The sequence below is a fragment of the Coloeus monedula genome, assembly GCF_965178545.1.
Source record: "Coloeus monedula genome assembly, chromosome: 21".
Classification (NCBI taxonomy): Eukaryota; Metazoa; Chordata; class Aves; order Passeriformes; family Corvidae; genus Coloeus; species Coloeus monedula.
In genome coordinates, this window is record NC_138801.1 from 1,294,450 (window position 1) to 1,315,068 (window position 20,619).

General features: G+C 47.0%; 1 protein-coding gene across 1 annotated transcript; it reads right to left on the minus strand.

Moving 5' to 3' along the window:
• Positions 1-221: 221 nt before the first annotated feature.
• Positions 222-19,828, minus strand: LHX2 (LIM homeobox 2; the record flags this gene model as incomplete). Its single annotated transcript, XM_082295351.1, has 5 exons — positions 222-509; positions 7,053-7,258; positions 15,637-16,019; positions 16,650-16,852; positions 19,601-19,828. 5 exons carry the CDS (start codon positions 19,826-19,828, stop codon positions 222-224), a joined length of 1,308 nt encoding a protein of 435 aa, XP_082151477.1.
• Positions 19,829-20,619: the final 791 nt, after the last annotated feature.

Below are 20,619 nucleotides of genomic sequence, written 5' to 3' on the forward strand. Positions count from 1 at the left end.
AGTCCACAAAACTGTACAGTTACACAAATGTTGTGTTGCAATAGATCTTCCAAGTTATTCTTCAGTCCATACTCCGTAATACCAGAACACTACTTTTCCTTCGGTTTTTTAGGAGAGATCCTAACTGTGGTTAGTCAGTTGCTCAAAGCCTCTATTAAAATACACTTGGAATTTCAGCTAAGAATAATTTCTTTTTTAAAGAAATTATTAAGAAAGAGTCATCAGAAAAGATTTGTAAGAGTTGTCTGTGAAGGACTTCGAGATTCATGAACCTCAAGACTTCCGGGCACTGATGTCAAGACCGACGTCACAGTTGGCATAGTAGGATTAGTCAAGTCCGTTAAAGTAGTGGGAGTGCTGGATGGACTCATGGAGGCATTGGATATTTCTGAGGCAGGACCTGAGGGGGTCCCTGCTTGGAGTGTTGAGTCTGAAGTCTTATCCACCCCTGTGTTTTCTTGACGTAAGAGGTTCCGTCTGAATTTGGCTCGAGCATTTTGAAACCAAACCTGAAATAATTTAATATAACAGGGTAGCATTTAAAGACCTGCAGTGTTTTAAAAAAGCAAAAGCATATTCACAAATTCATCAGTGCTGGAATTGGGAAAGATGTTTTTACTGGTAACATATTAGAAAAGTAGTCCTAGCCATGAGAAGTGGCTTCTGTCTGCAAAATATTCCTTCTTCCCTCTCCTTCAATCCCTGGAAACAGTCTGCCTGGGCCAGGAGCGGACTAAGGACAGAGGATGGCACTCTGTCTGCACAGGGCATGTGAAAGGATGCTGAGAAATTTGGCAGCGTGCAGAATCCTCGACAGCCCTCGATCCCTGCAGCATTTGTCTGGGTGAGACAAACACCACGCACCTGATGAACACAAAATCAGGAGTTTCCCCCCTTGTATCTCATGTCCATCTCCCACCAAAGTGCTGCTGGCACAGCCCAGGGCACCCTGCCTTCCCATGGGCTCCTGCTCACCCAGGAGTTCCCTCACATCCCAGTGCCTGCAGTGCTCCCCTCTTCTGAAAGGACTGTCCCTCTTTCTTGCTCTTCTCTTATTCTTTCTCAAATGCTTCAGCTTCCTTCACCTATGCCTGTTTCCTTTATCAAATGTTTTCAGTACTGAAATAATGTTGGGAAAAGGGGCTGGAAAGGTATTAAAGACCCACATTGCATCGAAAACTGTGATTTCAGTAGGAAAAGCATCCACGTAGAATTTTTTCCAAGGTTTCTACTTCTCGCATTCTTTGATTATCTGAGTGAAGGACAGGGAAACTTGAGTGTGTGGGACTCCTGAGGACTCAGCAGCCCATGCTCCTGGCTCCGAAGCTGCCTGGCCCTGCCGCGGGATGGGCTCTGAGCCGAGTGCCGGGAGGGAGGGAAGGAGGGAGGCAGCGCCGCAGGAACGTGGGCAGAGCTGGGGATGCTCCCACTGCAGTCACAGCTGATGGACCTGCCTCGGCTGCTTCACCTCTCTCCACCTTTCTTCTCATCTAGGGATGCTCCAGCTGCAAGTTCCCCCTATTGAGCACTCTTCCTTCCCTGGAAAGCTTTCTCCCCCAGCCAAAGGTCTTTAATGTGCACACCCTGTCTCTCACACTCTCTCCAGGGAATGCCACAAGGAAATAATCCTCAGGCACAAATTCAAGGGCCACACATAAATCACATCCCTACAGGTCCTTTTTTCTGAAAGCTCAGTATTTTAACCAGTTTATGCTGTCACTTGCTTTGTTAAAACGCTTCATTTAAAGGCTGTTTATCAGTTTCATGTACAAAAAGAGAAGTTCTCCTAAACCAGCACAGGTAAAAATATTCTCATGATTTTATAAGAATCCAGTATAGCAGTACACCTGCTACAGACCAGCAATGTGGTCAAAAAGAGGCAAACCCTGAAGTGATCCTTTTGCCTGACACGTTCCCAAGCAGTGTCCTCTTGTGGGACTGCTCAGAGCCCCTCGAGTGCAGGGGCTGTGAGTGAAGCCAATCACTTTGTTCTGGTCATTTAAGCCACAAAGGCTCAAGCCAACTGCTCAGGAATGGCAAAAACAGCAACTGGAACTTTTACAGGATTTTTTACCTTTCAGTAAGAAATCATTTCTATTTGTTCCACAAAATAATTTCGTGGTTGATTTCTTTAAAATACCTTCTGGCAATTGTATAAAGGATAACAGCTGTGAAATGGAGTTTGGAGCTGGCTGCTGTCGCTATGTGTGTTCACGTAGCCACAGCATAATTAAAACAGAACAGACAAACCACTTGGCCAGTTGTAGATACACCTACTGCTGCATAATTTCACATTTATGTTCATTAAAATACCCATATTTTTATATTCAAATATGACAAACATTACACTGTTCCTAAGTGTCCAGCTGCTCCTTAACCTTACCAAGGCAAGAGGCTCTATGGTATTTTTTGGAAACATGTAGCATGTAAAGTGAGCAAGATTCTTGGTTTTTATGTATTTCCCTTTATCTTCCATTAATATGAAAACCTGAGCTCAGCTGCCCTTACCAGTGAGCACCCACACTGCTTTCAGGAGCTGCACATATAACGTGGTTCATTGTCTCTTTATTAGTGGTAATCCATGTTAGACATTGAAAATATCACATAATCCTGCAAGTATTACTGAAAAATAGAGATTCTATGACTGCTTTCACTTCCTTCCCCACTTGAATATTGTCAAGGTTAATCAGTTAATAGTTATAACGTGCTTTAAAATTGTATAATAATAAATATTTGTATTATTACTGAAAATACATCTAATTATTTGTTAATTTGAATTCTGAAAACACCTTTTCTTATCATAGAAAGGGATAACACTTTTATTGCTGTAGTGACATTCTGGCATGTGCTTAAGATCTGACATCCCAGCAAAGCCTTTGTGTAAGAGAGTGGTGAGAGAGGAGCAGCGCTGTCCCCTGAGCTGTGGGGCTGCCCCTGCCAGTGGGCCTGGCCATTATCCCAGTGGGGACAGCAGTGGGCAGGGCTGGAGCCGGGGCTGCCCCACCACAGGCCAGCACAGCCAGCTGCCCACAGCTCAGGCCCTGCACCTGGAAGGGCACGGCAGAAATAACCACCCAGACATACAGAACTGAAAGAATCCTTCCAGAAGGACTTATCTCACATCAATTACACAATTCCTTCAGGACTGAGGAATAAACAAAATCATTGGGAAGTATTTAGTGGGTTTCTGTCCAACTGTATCAGTACAAGGCTGAGCTATTTCAAATCAAAGGAGGAAATACAGACCAAAACTCCCAGTGAAAAATAAAAAGCAGCTGCAAGACCCACCACTGCTGCTCCCACACTCCGGTGAGCCAGGCTGGATGCGAGGAGCTGGGCACTCGGCAGTTAGGCGGAATAATATTTACTGAGGTGAAAATATTGCAGTCCTTCTTCAGTGATCTGTGCAGCAAATTCTTTGTCTCCACCAAGTCAAATAGGAAAAAAATAACATCTCCATATTATAAGGGAGTGTTGAAAATAAACACACCAAGTGTTGTGAGGGATTTGGATACCGAAGTTAATGGGATCATCACCTTAGACAACTTTATTTTCTGGTTTGTAACACCTCCATTGCTGCATCTGTTACATATTAGCTGTGTGAACAGCTTCTGCTAAAACAAATTTTTAAACCAAATTTCGCTCATTCACACAGCTACCTAGAGACGTTGAGGTTCTCTGAATTTCACTAACTAGTGAGTGGAGAAATAAAATACAGATGATGTAGCACCACAAAGCAGACTACATTCACTCATTGCACACACATTGTGATTACTCTGCTGTAACTAGTAACTGTACAGTCAAAGAGATGTTTAAAGAATGGGGGCTCGGGAAGAGCCTGCCACCTAAAGCAAACCTTCACCAAAGGGCAGCACAGATCCCCACATGGGATGGGAACATTTTAGGCTTGTTGACTACTGGAAACTGGACCAGCAAAGTCCAAACGCATGCAGCGATCTTTGCAGGGTTCTGGTAGTGATTTCACTGGGGACTGACTCAACAAAAAATAAGTGGTGTACAAGACACACACTGAAAAATGGTGCTTTGTGTTCCTAAAGTGCTTTGGCTGTGGATAATCTTAATCCAGCCCCCTGGGGAGAGAAGAGGTACGTACCTATAGCTAACACACCATACCTCCTCAGGGCTATCTACTTCCACCTTCCTTTTCTAAACTCACAGAAAGAAAGATCAGTTCCCCAAAGAGCAGTGTTTATGCCAGTTAGGTTAGTTAGCTCACAATTAGCCGGGGCCTTTAATTACAAATGATAGCTTACAATAAAGGGCTTGTGTTCCCCAGCTGTAGTACAAGAGATATATGAATTAAATTGCAAGTGTGAACTTAAATTGGAAGGAAACATAATAAAAATAGGTGTTAAAAATATAAATAAGTATGCTATGATTCTAATGTGGCTACTTCAGGAGAACAGTGTGCATTATGAAAGCATTGAAGGAAATGCATTCTGAGGAGCAGAATGTTACATTTCCAGGCCATCCCACCACTGGACGTGTGCAGCTGGTGACAAATTGTATATAAAGCAAAGACATCAGTCAGGACTTCCAACTCCAGTATCACAGATCATTTGGAAAATCCTCAAATTCTCTGCTCATCTACAAAGTCCCCTCATTACATGTCATGGGGGGCTGTCTCTACAGCAAGGGCACTACAGCTGTTCCCTAAATCATCAGGAGCTCTGCTCTGTGTGTCTAGGAAGTTCACTAGTTTCACAAGAGAATCTTTCTCCCGATCTGCTGCCCTGAATTTTCCCTTAAAATACATTCTATGAAGGGTATCCACAGAGCCAGGATCCTTCACTAGCTGAATGGAGATCTGAACACACAGAAGATCCAACAGCTCACAAACACCTGATAGGGAGTGTGGCAGAGTTCTGGCTCCTGGCAAGTGTGCCCGTACACCTGCGAGTCCCAACACCTCCGGGGTGTGGGACAGACCAGTGCTAATGATGCTTGTTTAGATCAATAGTGCCAGTGAATCACTTTGTGTTCAGTGACACAGATGGAATGCCAGCCTTTCTGGCTCCAAAGAAATAACAAGTGACACTGTCTCAGTAACCAACATCGTGATGAGCTTTCCCAGCAAAGAGCAACCCTGAAACTCATATGGGTGAACCTCGTTGTTTGAAAAATGGCCACTCACAGGTAGAGATAAGCCAACTAGGCACAAGGGTTCTAAACCATACAAAATACAAGTTTGCGTTCTCATGGCCTGAATTAATTTTCAAACAAAACATCCATGACTACAGAGTGCTCATAACAGGCAGGAAAACTCAAGTGATACCAGACAAAAAAATCACTCCAGGCTGTTTTCTGGAATTGCCTCCAACAGCATCATCCTCAGGGTACAATCCTCACCACCAGCTTTTACCTTCCACCACTGTAGCTAAAGGAGCCTGGACATAAAGGAGTATTTAACTCTGAAAGTAAAAGAAGTGAAACACCAAGTACCAAAATGATAACAAAACTTTGGTGGAATTGTAAAGTTCTGCTACAAACAAAAGAAGAGCCACAAAGCACCTTAAAACTGCAAATTGTGACATGTCTAAGATGGAATGAAGAAGCAATGAAGAAACTGAAAGAGGAATAGAAGAGTAATAGGTTAGAGTCCAGTTTTGGAGACAAGGAAATACATTCTGAATAGGAAGAAACAGAGACAGTAACTTGGAAAAAAGATGCAAGGAAAGACCCGTTCAGTGAAAATAAAAGAGAGAGATGGAAGTCAAAGTTGGTGTGGAATGACAAGAGAGAAAAGAAGGATGATCAAGATAAAGACACTTCCTAGACATTGATGTTCAATTTCTCAGGTAATTCAGGTGTGAATGGACAGACCTGGTATTACCAAAGTGTCTAAATTCTGACAATAGAGGAGAAGGGTCAAACTAAGGACAGACCAATGCAGTAAAGTAGTTCAGCCATGTGTGTGGTTTAAGGACAGTTGCTGTGAGACACCACACCAGGTGCTAGGATGTGCACTCTCTGTCAGAGGAATCTGTTCCTCCACAGCAAATCAGCCTCAGAAAAACAAACCAAATCCAGCTATGAGAACGTAGCCACAAAAAATCATTACATACGGTTTGTCATTTTACTGGGAAGCCTACAAACCTTTGTTCCTTCTTCTGGTTGGTGTTAACTCTGTAAGCTCCAGGATCCCTCCAGTGAATTCAGTTTTCCTCAATAGTTTTTGTCTCCTGCCCTTCACTTGCCTGTGACTTGTGAGCTGTCCACGATGCTTCCCAGGACTGGGCTCGCAGCCCTACCTGTCTCTAGGAAGGTCACAAATCCTTTTTCTACAATTAAGATCCATTTAAAACTTTCAGCAATAGATCCTGGAATGCTGTGGCTCCTACATGCCCAAATTTATCTCTACATATAGGCATTTGGGTAAGTGCTCATTAAAACTGACTTCTGGAGTCAGAACTATAAATTAAAATGCAGCTGAATCAACTAATACTGTTCCCTTTCCTCCCCACAATAGCTCAAATGGAGTGTGTTCCCACGAAGCAAGAAAAAGTACTTTTAAAATGCAGTTTTGTTTCATTCTAAGTTACTAAACTATGAATAAAAATGAATTTTTGAAAAATTTCATTTATGTCCACTTCAGTTATGAAAGAAAATCCCTCCTCCTTGTCCTGATAAAATGAATTCAAACTGTAGATTAATTTCTTACAAAGGTAAACATTGACATGTTTTCTGAATTTCTAAACTAAAAGCTCTCTATTTACAGTGAGCACACTAACTAAAATGAGTCACTTTTTTTTTACAGCAGCCTGGAAGCTAAAACATGCAGCAGAATTAAAGAACTCCAGGAAAACAAGCAGGGCCCCAAACCTTCACAACTCTCACAAAAAATTAGAACCCAAGTGATCTACTTTAGAGAAATTGAAAGGAAATAACTCTTCTCATACTTTCTGGGAATTAACATAGTCTCAGAGAAGGTACGAATGATTAGGAATAGCTTGAAAACCAGCAAAACCCATGGCTTTTCAATTATAAAATTGATCTTTTGATTACTTTCTGAGGCAAAAGACTGCTCTTACCTGAAGAACTCTTTTGGTGAGGCCGGTTTTCTGAGCTAGCTGTTTCAAGTCCTTGGCATCAGGATTGTGGTTAATAGCAAAGTATGACTTCATTGTCCGCAGCTGGTGGTGTTTGAAGGACGTCCTCATGCGCTTTGTTTTTTGATTGCTGGGGTATTGCTGGTCTCTGTCCAAGTGGTCACCATCATTTTCATTGCAACTTAAAGCTTGAGGCAACAAGAGGAAAAGGCTTGTAAATCTTCTGCTCCACAACCAACATTTTTTTGCAATTTCCCTGGGTGCAGCAATTAAACGACACACCACAGCATGTACTGGTACAAGCCCTACCTGCCTTTGCTCCTTTTTATGGATTTGTAGAGCAGTTTAGTTTGGAAAAACCCTCTAAGGTCATTGTGTCCTACCATTAACCCAGCGCTGCCAAGGCCACCACTAACCCACGTCCCCAAGTGCCACATCCACGTGACTTTGAAATCCCTCCAAGGGCAGGGGCTCCACCACTGCTTTTGGGGAAGAGATGTTTCCTAATGTTCAACCTGACCCTCCCGTGGTACAACTTGAGGCCATTTCCCCTCAACTTGTCCTTGTTCCCTGGGAGCAGATCCCGACCCCCCCGGCTGCCCCCTCCTGTCAGGGACTTGTGCAGAGCCACAAGGTCCCCCCTGAGCCTCCTTTGCTCCAGCCTGAGCCCCTTTCCCAGCTCCCTCAGCCGCTCCTGGGGCTCCAGCCCCTTCCCAGCTCCGTTCCCTGCCCTGGCCACGCTCCAGCCCCTTCAGTGTCTCTCCTGCCAGGAGTGGCCCAGAGCTGCCCCCAGGAGTGGAGGTGCCCCAGCAGCGCCAGCACTGGGGCGAGCACAGCCCAGGGGCCATTGGCCTCTTGCCCACCTGGGCACAGCTGGATCATACTTCTGCACCTTCCAGCCATTCCCTTACAATAACCGGTCTGCAAGGACCCTGGCCTGCCCCTCTGTGGCTTTTAAAATGTCAGGTCTGTTTCCTTTTCCCTCCCGTCCACCTCCACAGAACTTTTCCTCCACTTTCTGTGGGAGGACAGTAGCTGTCCTCAACTCTGTAAAGGGTTTTACTGTACTTGGTATCACTATAAATTGCACTGTAACACACAAAGAGAGCTGCACAATACACTCCACTTAAATCTCAGTGGAACAGACTAGTTAAAATCATAATTATTTCCTCCATCAAACGAAACCCTGTAGAGTACAAGGGAGACCATTAAGTGAAACACTATAAAAGAAATAAAGTTTGTGGCTACCAGACAGCAAATTATGACTATAATCTGACTAGCTAAAGAAATAAAGCTGTTAATACAACATATTCACTGGCATGCCAAATGAAAAATTTTTAAATTATTTATATATTTATATTTCCATTTTTAAAAAGTGTTTGCAAATACTAGTTTGAATGATCAATTCTGTCATATCCTTTTGAAATCAAGGAATGACACTGGTTGATACACTTGCAGAAATCAAGCGTAAGAAGAAGGTCTGTGAGCAAGGAACACTGTAAAAATTATCAAGTAGTATTAAATGTTGAATGCCAAGCAAAATAATCTTGTAGACCAAAAGTGGTTTTTAATTTATTTGAGCATACAGTAAACCATAGAAAACCTCTTAAAATAACATTGAGGACTGAGCTTAAATCCAATTAAAAAATTAGGGATATAACTGAAAATTCTACATGGCATGCAAAAAATGACAAAAAAAATAGTTTAAAACATGAATTGTTGCTAAGTTTCTTAAACACATGAACAGGTTTGTTTTCAATTGTCCACTATTGCTGTTTGATTACAACATCTCATGGACCTGTCTTTACAGTGTTACTTGAATTCATGCTGTCCATCAGTGCATCTCAGCCCTAGTGAAAACACACACATTATGAAAGGCATGTGTTACAAACAGGTTTAGAAAATACACATAAAATGCATGGGTTCCTAAGTAAAGATGCAGGTTCCCTAAGCAGGTTTGCAGTAGCTAGAGTAGCTGCTTTACAAACCTCAGCCTTTCAAAACCTCCTAAGAAGATGTGGCACAATATAGAGCAAGGCCTGCAAAAATTCAGCTCTAAGCCCAAAAGCACGTTTGTTTAACAGATACACCCAAAGTGTCCAAAGCCTGGAACTTCTCTGTGTGTTTCTGTCCTCCTACAAATTAAAAAGCAGCTAAAAAAATGGTGCTGTATGTAGAAATGTGTGTGTCTGTGTGCGTGTGTGCGTGCATGTGCATACATTTGTATAAATCCTTTCCAGACCTTGGGATCTTGTGCCAGATTCTGGCCATAAGACGCATTTCTGCTTGTTTTCCTGCGGCATGGAAAACTGCAAGTACCTGAATTTAAAAGGTGTAAGATACTTAAAGGGAGATAGTAACAATGGAGTAGTAATGGAGCTGGGTGGAATCTTTCTGGGTTTAAGATCTGAGACTTAGCTGCCCATCTGGAGTCATCCCATGTGCTCCAGTCTCCTTCATAGCTACAATTCCTGATATAAAGGGCACTGGGAGGAATAACATAGTAATGCTCATAGAAAATTCTGTTATGGAAATGTAAAACCAAATCATGCTTCTTTTTAAAATGTACCCAATGAATTTTCAATATTAGTAATGGAAAAACCTTTGTGCGTCATCTTAGAGGCTTTCAAACCCTCCAAGAAATAACAAGACAGAGACATAGGAGGAAATGCATCAAAATATCTGTCTGCAGGACTGAGGTCTGGTTCCTGTTAATAAGCAACAAAACAAAGCCTAGGGCTGCAAGAAGTTGAATTTTAACATGTCCCATAGAGAATGAGATACATTCAGAATCTAAGGATATAAAACTGATTCTAAACCCGCCCAGAATGGAATGAGGGTGTCAGCTTTTCATCAAACCCTGATAGGCCAAGGAACAACTTACTCTTGGAATTTCTCATCATTTTACCTCATTATCTACTAAGTAAAAATAATATTAAAATGACAGTAAACATGTACTGTTTGAGAGTGGCAAAATGTCCTTGTCTATGATGGAAGTTACAGAACAGACTTTGGAAGTGTATGAGGGTGTGTGCTGTTCGTTGTCCTGAGCAAGTGGTTTGGCTACTCCCAGGCATCATCCAATATGACATAAACAGTCCTAGTTGGTGCCAGTTCCCCTCTTGTATTTGGTTGTGGTGCCTGGCACCATCCTCAAAAGGCTATTTTATTCAGTCTAGTATTATCTGCATCTCTCACAGAATCTGCAATGTCCATGGGTGTTGCAGTCACAGATACACAGAACGGGCCAAGGGTGTAAGTGGAGATTTTAAGAGCTGAGGAGTTTCTGTAAAAAGCATCAGGGTGTAAAACTAACATGTACATGCTCCTCACGCAACCCTGTGTTTTTCAGGCACTGTCTTCCCTGTTCTTTTGTGGTGTCCTGTATCTCTCCCAAAGGAATTGCTGAACTATCCATATGTAACATTTCCATTCCATTGCAGTAGCTCAGGCTCCTGCTGGGATTTCAGAAACACAATTGGTAGAATTCCAGTCGAATAGAGGAACCTTAAATTAACGAGCATTTCACTTCTATTTTTTGATAAATTCTGAAGCAGTGCCAAGTCTCTTTTTCTGACCCCAGAACGTTTCCAAGGCCCTGTGCCTTTCCCCAGACCCCACACCCAGGCCATTGCCCTCCCACCCTCCGCTGGCACAGCAGTGGCAGCACTTACACCTTCAGCCCCATTTGAGCCGCCCAGTCACAGGATGGTGATGTCGATGGACAGCATCACTACATCCCCACAGATTAAGAGGAAAACATTTTGTTTTGATATTGGTAACCAAAATACCCTTTGCAGATTAATGCATAACACCTCCCTAAACCAAACGACAGGAGTGTAAAGCAGGATGTGCCTGTAACAAACTCTGTTAGAGGAAGAGAACTTGGGAGCATTGCTTCACCCTCAGATCACCAGAGCCCCCATTGGCTTGGGATTCGGCAAAGCATGTGCTTAGTAGTTAGTAGGTTGCTAAGGCTATGGCACATGAAGATGAGAAAGAGAAATTTCCTTTGGGGGAAATTTTGTTCTTAGTATCTTGCGTTTGACATGTTAGATTACACCAAAAGAAAGAAAACTAATCCTGATTCTGAAAGAATGATGAAACGAGACACGTTTGGTGTGTGCATTATCTCTCAGTAGTGGCTCAGGAACATACACCCCTTTCCTTCTGTAATCGGAGTCAAGGGGGTGTTTTAACCTCCTGCTGCCTGGAGAGGGAACTTGTGATTAACTAGACCAGGCAGGGGTGCAGCCGCATTTGTTGTTTGGTCGGAGCTTGTAGAGGACTTTGCGGTGCCCATATTCTCAAAGGGGACAGAAGTGAGACGGAGCCCTCTGAGTGGTACTTGGGACAGAAACAGACATAGTCTTTCTCTTTGAAGGAAGGAGAAGACACTTAGAGAAGGCAGATGCCTGAACTTCTCACCACAGGAATTAAAAGGGGTGAAGCTGTGGTACTGGGAGCGGGCAAGGTACCCCTGGCGGCACTGAAAGGAGCGTGTGTCTGCCAAGCCATGGAGCAACAGACAGGACAGCGCTGCCTCAACCTTGACATTTCAAGAAGTGTCTTAAGGAGCCCAGGCCGAGCATCACAAGGCCGGGACAGAGGAGAATCAGGATTAGAAGCCCTCTTCCTCCGGCCTTCGCCGGCCGCCTCGGACAAAGGGGCTGCGCGTCCCGGTGCCCCCCCGGGGCTGCCTAAGGACCGGGCCCCCCCCGGCCGCGGTGCCCCCCGAGGGGAGCTCGGCCCGACCGGGGCTGCGGGACGGGAGAACAAAGGGGCCGGCGAGGGGCGGCCAGGCCCGGGCCCCGCGGGAGGAACCGCCGCCAGGGTTTTTCCCCTCAATTAAGCCAATTGAATGGCGCTGAATGGCCGGTGCGAGTGCGCGGTCAGTTCCTGAGCGCCGCGATTAACCCGGGCAGCCCCGGCCGAGCCGGGCTCCTCGCTGCCCGCCCCGCCGGGGAAAGGGGCTGGCGGCGGGGCTGCAGCGGGCTCCGCTCCCCGGCCCTGCCCGAGGGACCCCGGCCCCGCAGCCGCCGGGGGAACGGGGGGACGCTCCCGGGGCCCCGCTCGCTCTTCGGGGCGGGAGCGGTGCCGGCGTCCTGCCCCAGCCCCGACCCCAGCCCCAGCCCCAGCGCCTGCCCCGGCCCCGACCCCAGCCCCAGCCCCCTGGGGAGGGGCCAGATGCGCCCGGGGACCCGAAAGGTGACCACGGCACGGGGGGAGGGAGAGACGGGAGAGAAGCAAGAGGAGGGGGGGAAAGGGGTAAACCCTAATTGTGCCTAGGAAATCTCTGCAAGACCTCCGATTTTAAGATGCGATTCCCATCTGCTCGCTCTGTCACAGTAGTCACAGAGAAGCTTCTTGTGAAATTTTAGTCCCAAGGGAAACGAGGAAGAAAGAGAGATTCGCTCTTCAAAACTTTCCAGGCTTTTCGCATTTTTGTCAGGAAAAAAACCCAAACCACTTTTGACACAGCCACTTGAGAGGGTCAGCTCCAGGCGTCCCCGGCGCTGCCCCGAGCCTGCCGGGAGCTGGGTCGGCGCCTCCGCAGCCTCCCCTCCCCCGGAAAAAGCCGCCCCCAGTCCCAGTTCCCCATCCGCCGAGGACGTCCAGCCTGGATATTCGGTCACTCTCTCAGCGAAGCACTAAGCATCTTCCTGCTAGCAAAGGAAGGAAGTGTTTCTTAATATCTTGGCTGTTCGCACAGATTACGGGTATTTTATCAGCTCGTCGTGCCCCAAGTTTGCGCAATACATCTATCATTTTCCAGGATATTTTAGTGTCTTAAAGGCAGACTAGATACAAATGAATAAAACATAGCAGGCTGTGGGAGGTTTGGGGTCTAATTCACAAAGGGAGTATTCAGAATTCTTTACAGGTGCTTCTGTGTTCAGCAAGCTTTCAGCCATTGATTTACTGACCTAAAAAACCCATCAAACTCCATTCCAACAAGTGAAGGAGGAAATTATGATCACAGGAACACACTTTAAAAAAAAAAAAGAAAAGAAAAGAAAAGAAAAAGAAAGAGAAAAGAAAGAAAAAGAAATCTTTTTGAAGTTTCAGCATCCTTCTAAGCTATTTTCCACTTGTCAGGCTCTATCCACATCTAAACCCATCATCCCCCTGCAACCGGAGTCTCGTTTAAGTAGGGGAAAAAAAAAAAAAAAGTCAGTCTAATTCGTGTTGCAGATGAATATTTGCTGCAATTTACAAAATTATTTCAGTATCGACTCTGCCAAGTTTATGGGTCCCCCTTTTCCCACCACCTCTGGGTGTAGATTTATATACACAAAGTATTCTACACAAATCACCAGGAACAGATCCCCTCAGAGGACAACACTGCATTTCTAGTGCATTTCTGAGAAGGAAATGACAAGTTCCACTAAGAATGAAAAGAGAAACGATCACATTTTTAAACGGTTTCTCTTTCAAAGGCACAAAATCGAAGGCTTTGCAATAATTTACTCGTTTATGGAATTTTACATCAACAAGCAACCCAGTCTGATTTCCAAGATCAATGGCGCTTATTACCGCATAAATTAGTCGATTATAGGTCTAGTAAATAGTTAAGTAGATAAATAGCTTAAGCAAAGAAGCCAAAGGTTACTCAAGGAAGATCTCTAAAGTTTCAGTTGCAGGCTCTAAACAAAGATTAAAAGACAAAAAAGTCGGACGGCAATTATTTTGTAAACGAATTTTCAAAATGCAGTTAAAGACGGTTTATTTAGGAAGTCAGGGAGCAGTGAGACTTTCTCAGGCTGTGCTCCTGCCCAGGACAGATGCCGTTGATTCGGTTTACAGGTCCTTTGAATCTGAACATCTGCCCTGCACAGGGAGACAGCGGAAGGACAATTAAAAGCTAATCCCTCCGAAAAGGAGACGTTTTTAAACGGGAAAAGTGCATATTTGATGCATGTTTTAAAGCTGAACTGTTACTCGCGAGAACACTACATCCACCTTTCATCAACCTTCACCACTGGGACTACTACTGCTTTTCGCATTATTTCCAAATTATTCAGCAATTAGTTCAACCAATAATATCTGGCAATTTTGTTCCGCGGTGCGTTTGCCGGTTAGAGATGCGCCTTTTCTCCCTGCATTTTCAGTGCAAACCACCCCATTTCGTCGCTATTGTTACTCCCTTTAGGCGCAAAACACCCGTAGCCTCCCGTTCCCATGCTGCCTCCCCCGGCTCGAAGCCCGAACCCCCCGCCACCCCTGCACTTCTCGGTCTCCCCCCCGCGCCTTCCTCCCCCCTGTTCCTCCTCCTCCTCCCCGCGCAGGCGGAGCGGCAGCCGCCCGGCGCAGCCCGCAGCTGTCGGGGCACGCAAAGATGCGGCTCGAAACAAACCGCAGCAAACTTGGCCTTTACCGAACGCCCTCTCCGGGGAAAAAAACCAAAACATGTTAAAGGCAAATCTGCGCCTTACGGGAAACGTCTGAACCAGGTAGGTCTAGAGAGAAAACAGGCTGGGACGAGCGGAGAAGCACAGAGGACGCCGAGGCACAGAACGACGCAGGGAAACGAGTTCGGTGCCCAGGCGGGACGGCCCGAGCGCCTGGCTCAGGAAACGCCGGACCGGGAGGGAGCCCACCTTTGCTCCAAGTCCTCGAATAAACCCGACATCTAAGAATTTTGTTTTGTCCAAGCATTTTTTTCCCCGTTGCATACAAGCAGCAGCACAGGAAGCCCCCGTGATGACAGCCGTTCTGGTGGCAGCTACCTGGAGAAGTGGAGCGAGGGGAAGAGGGGAGCGGGGATGTGGGGGTAGGAGATTGCTGGAATTCCTTTGCCTGTAAAATTACAGTGCTGTGGCGGTGGGGAGTTTAAACGAGGAAACACGTCGGAAAGTTTGCTGCTGGATACAGAGAGCCCCGGCTGCTACCAAGTTCGCTCCCATTCCTCCTGCTGCTGGGCTCGGTTCAGGGACAGGGGCTGTGCCGCGGGGCAGCGATGGGCTGCAAAGGGGATGCTGCGAGTTTCCCGACTCTTCTCCGAGTCACGTCTCATGAACAAAACTCCAGCGGAATTTGCCCCCGTGTGAGCAGGCTCTGTGCTGCCCGCAGACACCTGCTGCCCGCGGCCCCTGCCCGGGCACACCCAGCCCTGCACCCCCGTCCGCCTCCCACTCCAGGCCCTTGGGAAACGACCACTTCCTCTCTCTCTTTCCTTCCAAAACTTTGGGGTGCAAGAGCTCAGGACAGGGCTGAATAGTTCACCCGGCAGCAGCTTTAGAGTGTAGCCACTAAAGAAAATTCACGGGTCTCTGAAGTGCTAACTTAAAATCTCTGGTTTCCAGATTTTATTTCAGGCTGCACTCCCCCTTCTTCCCCCCCTTAACCAGATGACCTTGCTTCAAAACATTTTATTTCCAGCTGAAGTGAAAAATGCTAACATATTAGCTTCTGTAATTGCAGTTTGACAGCACTTGATCTCAATAATTATGCTGCAGCTAAACTATTATTAACAGTTTAAGCTAAAATAAACGGAAATCCCCCTTTGGAAGTGAACAGAAACAAACCATCTGAACTGTTCCGGGGGGAGGTGGGGGTCTCTTACCGGCATTGTAGGCTGCTAGATCTGCTCCAGGCCCCGGGCTTTTTCTTTTCCTGGGTCTCCCCTTCTGGACAGTCCCCACGCCATTGTAATAAGGCAGTCCCAAAGTGTTGGCAGAGCCTGCTCCCAAAGCCGGGCCCTTCCCAGCGGCTACATCCGAGTGATTGAAATGCACCTGGTACTCCCCCTGGATGAGAGTCTCGAAATGGAGGCGGCAGTACACCAGATTGTCCTTCATGCCAAAGTGATCGCCAGTGGTCAGCATCTTGTTGCAAGTGGTGCAAGTGAAGCAATTTAAGTGATATACCAAATCCCTGGCCCTCATGACCATCTCGGAGGCAGAAATCCCCAGGTGACATCTCGCACACCTCTGCACCGAAAACCTCCTGCAAAACAGAAAGGCCAGAGGAGACGGTGAGAGGCGCATTCCCCCCCACCCCGTCCTTCGCCGGTTCTGCCCGGAGGGCGGCAAAGGGCTGCGAGCCCCGGGGCGGCCACCTCGGCCGGGGCAGCGGCACAAAGCCGGGACGTTTGCGGAGCCCAGTCGGGCGGGCATCCCGGGACGGGAGCACGGGGAGACTCCGTCCCCTTTCCCAGCTCGCAGCACAGCTCCTGCCCCGCCAGACCCCACCAGGAAAAGGCACCGACCCCCGCCTCGCGAATGTGCCCACATCCCCGGGCCGGAGGAGGCACGGCCGGCGGGCGAGGAGCGGCCCCGCTGCCGGCCCCGGCCCCGCGCCCAGCACAGGCGGTCGAGCAGGGCACGCCTGGTCAAGGCCCCAGAAGCCAAAGCAGGCTGGGGGGAAGCTGTGCCCGGGCCGTGCCCCCTTCCCGGCAACACGGGACTCATCCTCACCACGAGTCTCCCTCTCCAGGGGGAGGTTTCAGGAGCTCACAGCCTGCCCCACGCGTGCCCACGGATCCCCTCCGCAGTCTCGTCAGGACGGGGTCTGCTCAGCCGGGGGTGTGCCGGGCAGTGCCCCCGTCCCCGGCTGGCGGCCGAGGGCAGGCTGTACCTGTAATAGTCCTCCTTGCAGTAGATGCTGCCGTCCTTGCTGAAGCAGGTGAGCTCGGACTCCAGGTTGAGTTTACATTCACAGCACTTCAGGCAGCGCATGTGCCACTGTTTGTCCACAGCCAGGAGGTAATAACGGTCGGAGATTTTCCCCCCGCAGCCGGCGCACAGGGCAGCCCTGTCACTGCTGATGGAAGGCATGGTCTGCTGGGGGAAAACAATTACAGACCGTTAGCGAGAGGGAGAAACTCTTGAGCTCGGCTACGCTCCCCCCTCCCCCTGCCCGGCCGGGGCCGAGCTGCTGCTCTCCTGGCAGAGGAGCGGGCGCTCCGAGTCAGCCACCTCGACCGGCCCCCGCGCCCAGTCCCCAGGGTCCCGCCGCATCCACCTTCCCAGGAGGAGGCGGGGAAGCGGGCGAGACAAACAGAAAACCACCCTGGATTTTAGGGGAGGCGTCCAGACCAGACCCAGAACTTTTTTTTTTCTGGTGAATTTTCCAGTCTCAAACCAAGAAAAGATGCTGTTCAATAAACAGGCGCAATAACAACAGAGTAGGGCAAATCGCAGATAGTTAATTTAAAAATTTATTATTATGGATATATTGAGAGTGTCTGCATAGTTAATGCTCTGTGAGTGCGTGTATGTGGAGCGCGTCTGTGTGTGTATTTTCCTAGCTATAAAATTCCAAATGAATTACGATCAAACCCCCAGTGCTGCAGACACAGCTCTCTGAAAGCTGGTTCCAAACAACATGGATCGCGATCTGCTGTGACCCAAAGCGCTAAAGGGATCAGTAAATAAACCTGCGGAGGAGATGAGCATTACTAAATCCAAGGTGCAGAACGTTTTATCAGGAAAACGAAATAGTGGGAAATGTGTCGGAATGAGAGTGGGTAAAAACGAACAGAACACTTTAGATTATGCTGGGATAAACTTGGAAGCAATAAAACTAAATATAAGCCCTATATAATTTAATAGTTTAGTGTCAAATCGCAATCCAGTTGAAACCCTCAAAAACCCCCAAATTCATACATATCCTGTCAACTTCTACTGAACAAGAAAGAGGGAGAAATATCAGAACTGTTTAAGCATGCTTATTTATTTCAGCGGACACCTTAAAACAGCATTCGGGAGAGGAGGCTCGGTGGAGCAGCGTTTGGGGCAGATCTTGCAATATGCTGCTTTCCACTTCGGTCCCAACTTACTCTTACCCGCTTTGCACAAAAGCCCACGGCAGATCTGTTCTTGTGCAAGAGAACCCGAAATATTTCCTTACAGCTGTGCCCAACACGCAGTTTGTTTTGGTTCGGGGCAGGGGAGAAGTTGTTTGTTTGCTTTTACCTCCTCTAGAGCCTTAAATCCTCGCGCAAAGCAAAAAGCAAACACAGCTAATCGGGGGAAATCGAAAGGAACCGAGGCTGATTTTCCAGCACATGCCAGACCCATTGCTTTCATCCTGTGCTTGCGGGGATCACAAAATCCCATCGCTGTGAGCACTCCCGTTTGCACCGCATCATTCCCACTAGGAGAACTCCACACAAATAAAACCCTGGCACTCCACTGGTGTTAGTCACAGGAACCCACCGGTAGCTTGTTTCTTTAAGGCATTAACTGAACTCCGAGTAGGGATCGTTTTATAACCAAAGTAGTTTCTTGTAAATCCACTTTAAATGAATTAACGATTTTTTCTACTTTGCTTTTTCAGTAACAAAAATATTCTAAGATCTGGAAATGGTATTCAAGGATCCAGTATTCTAACCCACTATTTGTTATATACACATGTGTACCCATATAGATTATATATAGTTCTACAAAGCTATCACGCCACAATATTTATTCCAGCAAAGATCATTGGATGTTGTTTAATTGTACGGAGAAATATTAACTTCTTAAAAGAAACCCAAAACCGTTTAGATTAGAAATTGCGTCCCACCCTTACAGTACAAAGGCCATTTCCCAGCCGGTGTTTCAAGATTAAATAGTCCCACTGTCACCTTTAAGCAAATTTCACATAACATTACAAGAAAGAACATATACTGCTGAAGTTTGAAAACCTGAGAACGGATCTTCCTTGCATATGCCTGTATCAGTTTACAAGAGAGCATTTAACCAACGTACGAGATAATTTCACTTCAGAATTGTAATTTCTTAACAAAAAAAAAATATAGTATACATAAATTGTTCAATCACTTAAGACACTTCGGAAATGTCTTCCACTTTGCCATCTTAATGCTAGTTAGACGGATGCATCTTTTTATTATCTAAATGTATTAATATACAAGGACTATGCATCAGCAGACAGAATGTAAAATGTGGTAAAGTTATAAAAATTCGCATCCATCCGTGTCCCTGAGACATATCTTCTAGTTCTGTTTGCCATGTTTACAAACCCACATATTAAAATTATTTTTTAAAACCCATAACTTAAGGATACTCGTGTTTGGTTTTTTCTTCTTAAATATATGCTATAAAGACTATCTCCGTGAAGACATCCTACCTGAAAAATAACACAGCATTTGATTCTTTGGTGTTTGTGTTTCCATTCCGCAGACAAAAAATTCGCTGTGCCAAAATGTTATCGACATAAAACCACACTTTGCCTCTTCCTAAAAACTTTGGAAGGCCGGACAGGCTGGGGGAAGGGAAGGAGTTCTTGGACGCTACCAAAAGGCTGGTCTATCTTTCTGTTTTCTCACAAGAGCAGTACCGTTCATTTCACCCAAGTGTTACTATTACTATGCATATTATTAATAATTAACAGTTTCGTGCCTTTAATTTAAATTAATTATTTCATTTAATCTTTTGGGGTGCCTTTATGCTTAATTTTCTTCTGATTTAGTATTTTGCATATATGTTTCCCCCCGATCTGCTATTTTAGGGGGAAAGCTGTATCTGTGAGGGGTTTGGTATGTTTAGGGGGGTGCATGACTCTCCCATTCCTTCGGCTCCTACCGTTTCCGTCTCTCCCCTGTCTATAGCCGAGCTGATGGCCGGTGCTTCGCTTTTGGTTCTCCGATCCATCTCGTCGATGACCCCGTGCATCTCCGAGCCGGAAAGACTGTGGAAAAGCATCGCTGAGGAAGCAGAGGAGGAGGGCCCGAGTTGCTGTTGCTGCTGACAGTTGTCGGGGTCCCTGCAGGAGCCCAGAACTTGCATTAACCGGAGCCCTCCCCCATGCATCTAGCACGGCCGCCCCGTCTCTCCTTGGGCACCGGGTTTTTCCCCCGGCAGAGCTCTCCGGAGCGCGGCGCAGGCACTGATCCGAGGTTTCAAGGGATGGGGTGCAGAAAAGGCGGGCGAAGGGGATGAGGGAGAGGGGATAACTGGTGGTGTAAGCTTCGGGGCTTGGATCTAGTCTGTTGCGCGGCCCCGGCACATCCCTCTAGGAGGCTTCTTCAGTGCAGGGCTCATTGCCCCAGGTGCAGTCCCAGGCTTTATGCTCTGGCCCAACTGGCAGAAGGCTGGGCACGCTTACGGTTGGGAGGAATTAATAAATAGTAGAAATATAAAAAAAATTAAACCATCTTCGGTGAGAAATAAATAAGAATTAGAAAAAAAAAATTACGACAAGCCCCCTACATCGTATTGTGCGAAATTTAGAGGACGAAAGCGAGGGAGAGGGAGGCTGCAGCAGACGGAGAGCAGGCTGGTGCTGCAGGGAGGCTGGGGCGGATGCCCACCGTACGCACTCACAGTCCAGAGGGCTGGCAGCGGCGGCAGCTCAGGGGCAAAGTTTGCTCCTTCCCCCGCTCCTCCCCCAGCCCGCTGGAGCTCATTGGGAAAAGAAAAAGCCAAGGGGAAGGAGGAAGAGTTGGACGGGCACCAGATGGGACGGGCACTCGCGGCCCCCCTCTGTCCTTAAAGCGGCGCGGCCCGCGGGGCCCGGGGCGGGAGCGCAGCCGGAGCCGGAGCCGCCGCGAATGTGCGAGCGGCGCGTCTGCAGCGCGGGGACCGCGCGGGGCTCCGCGCCT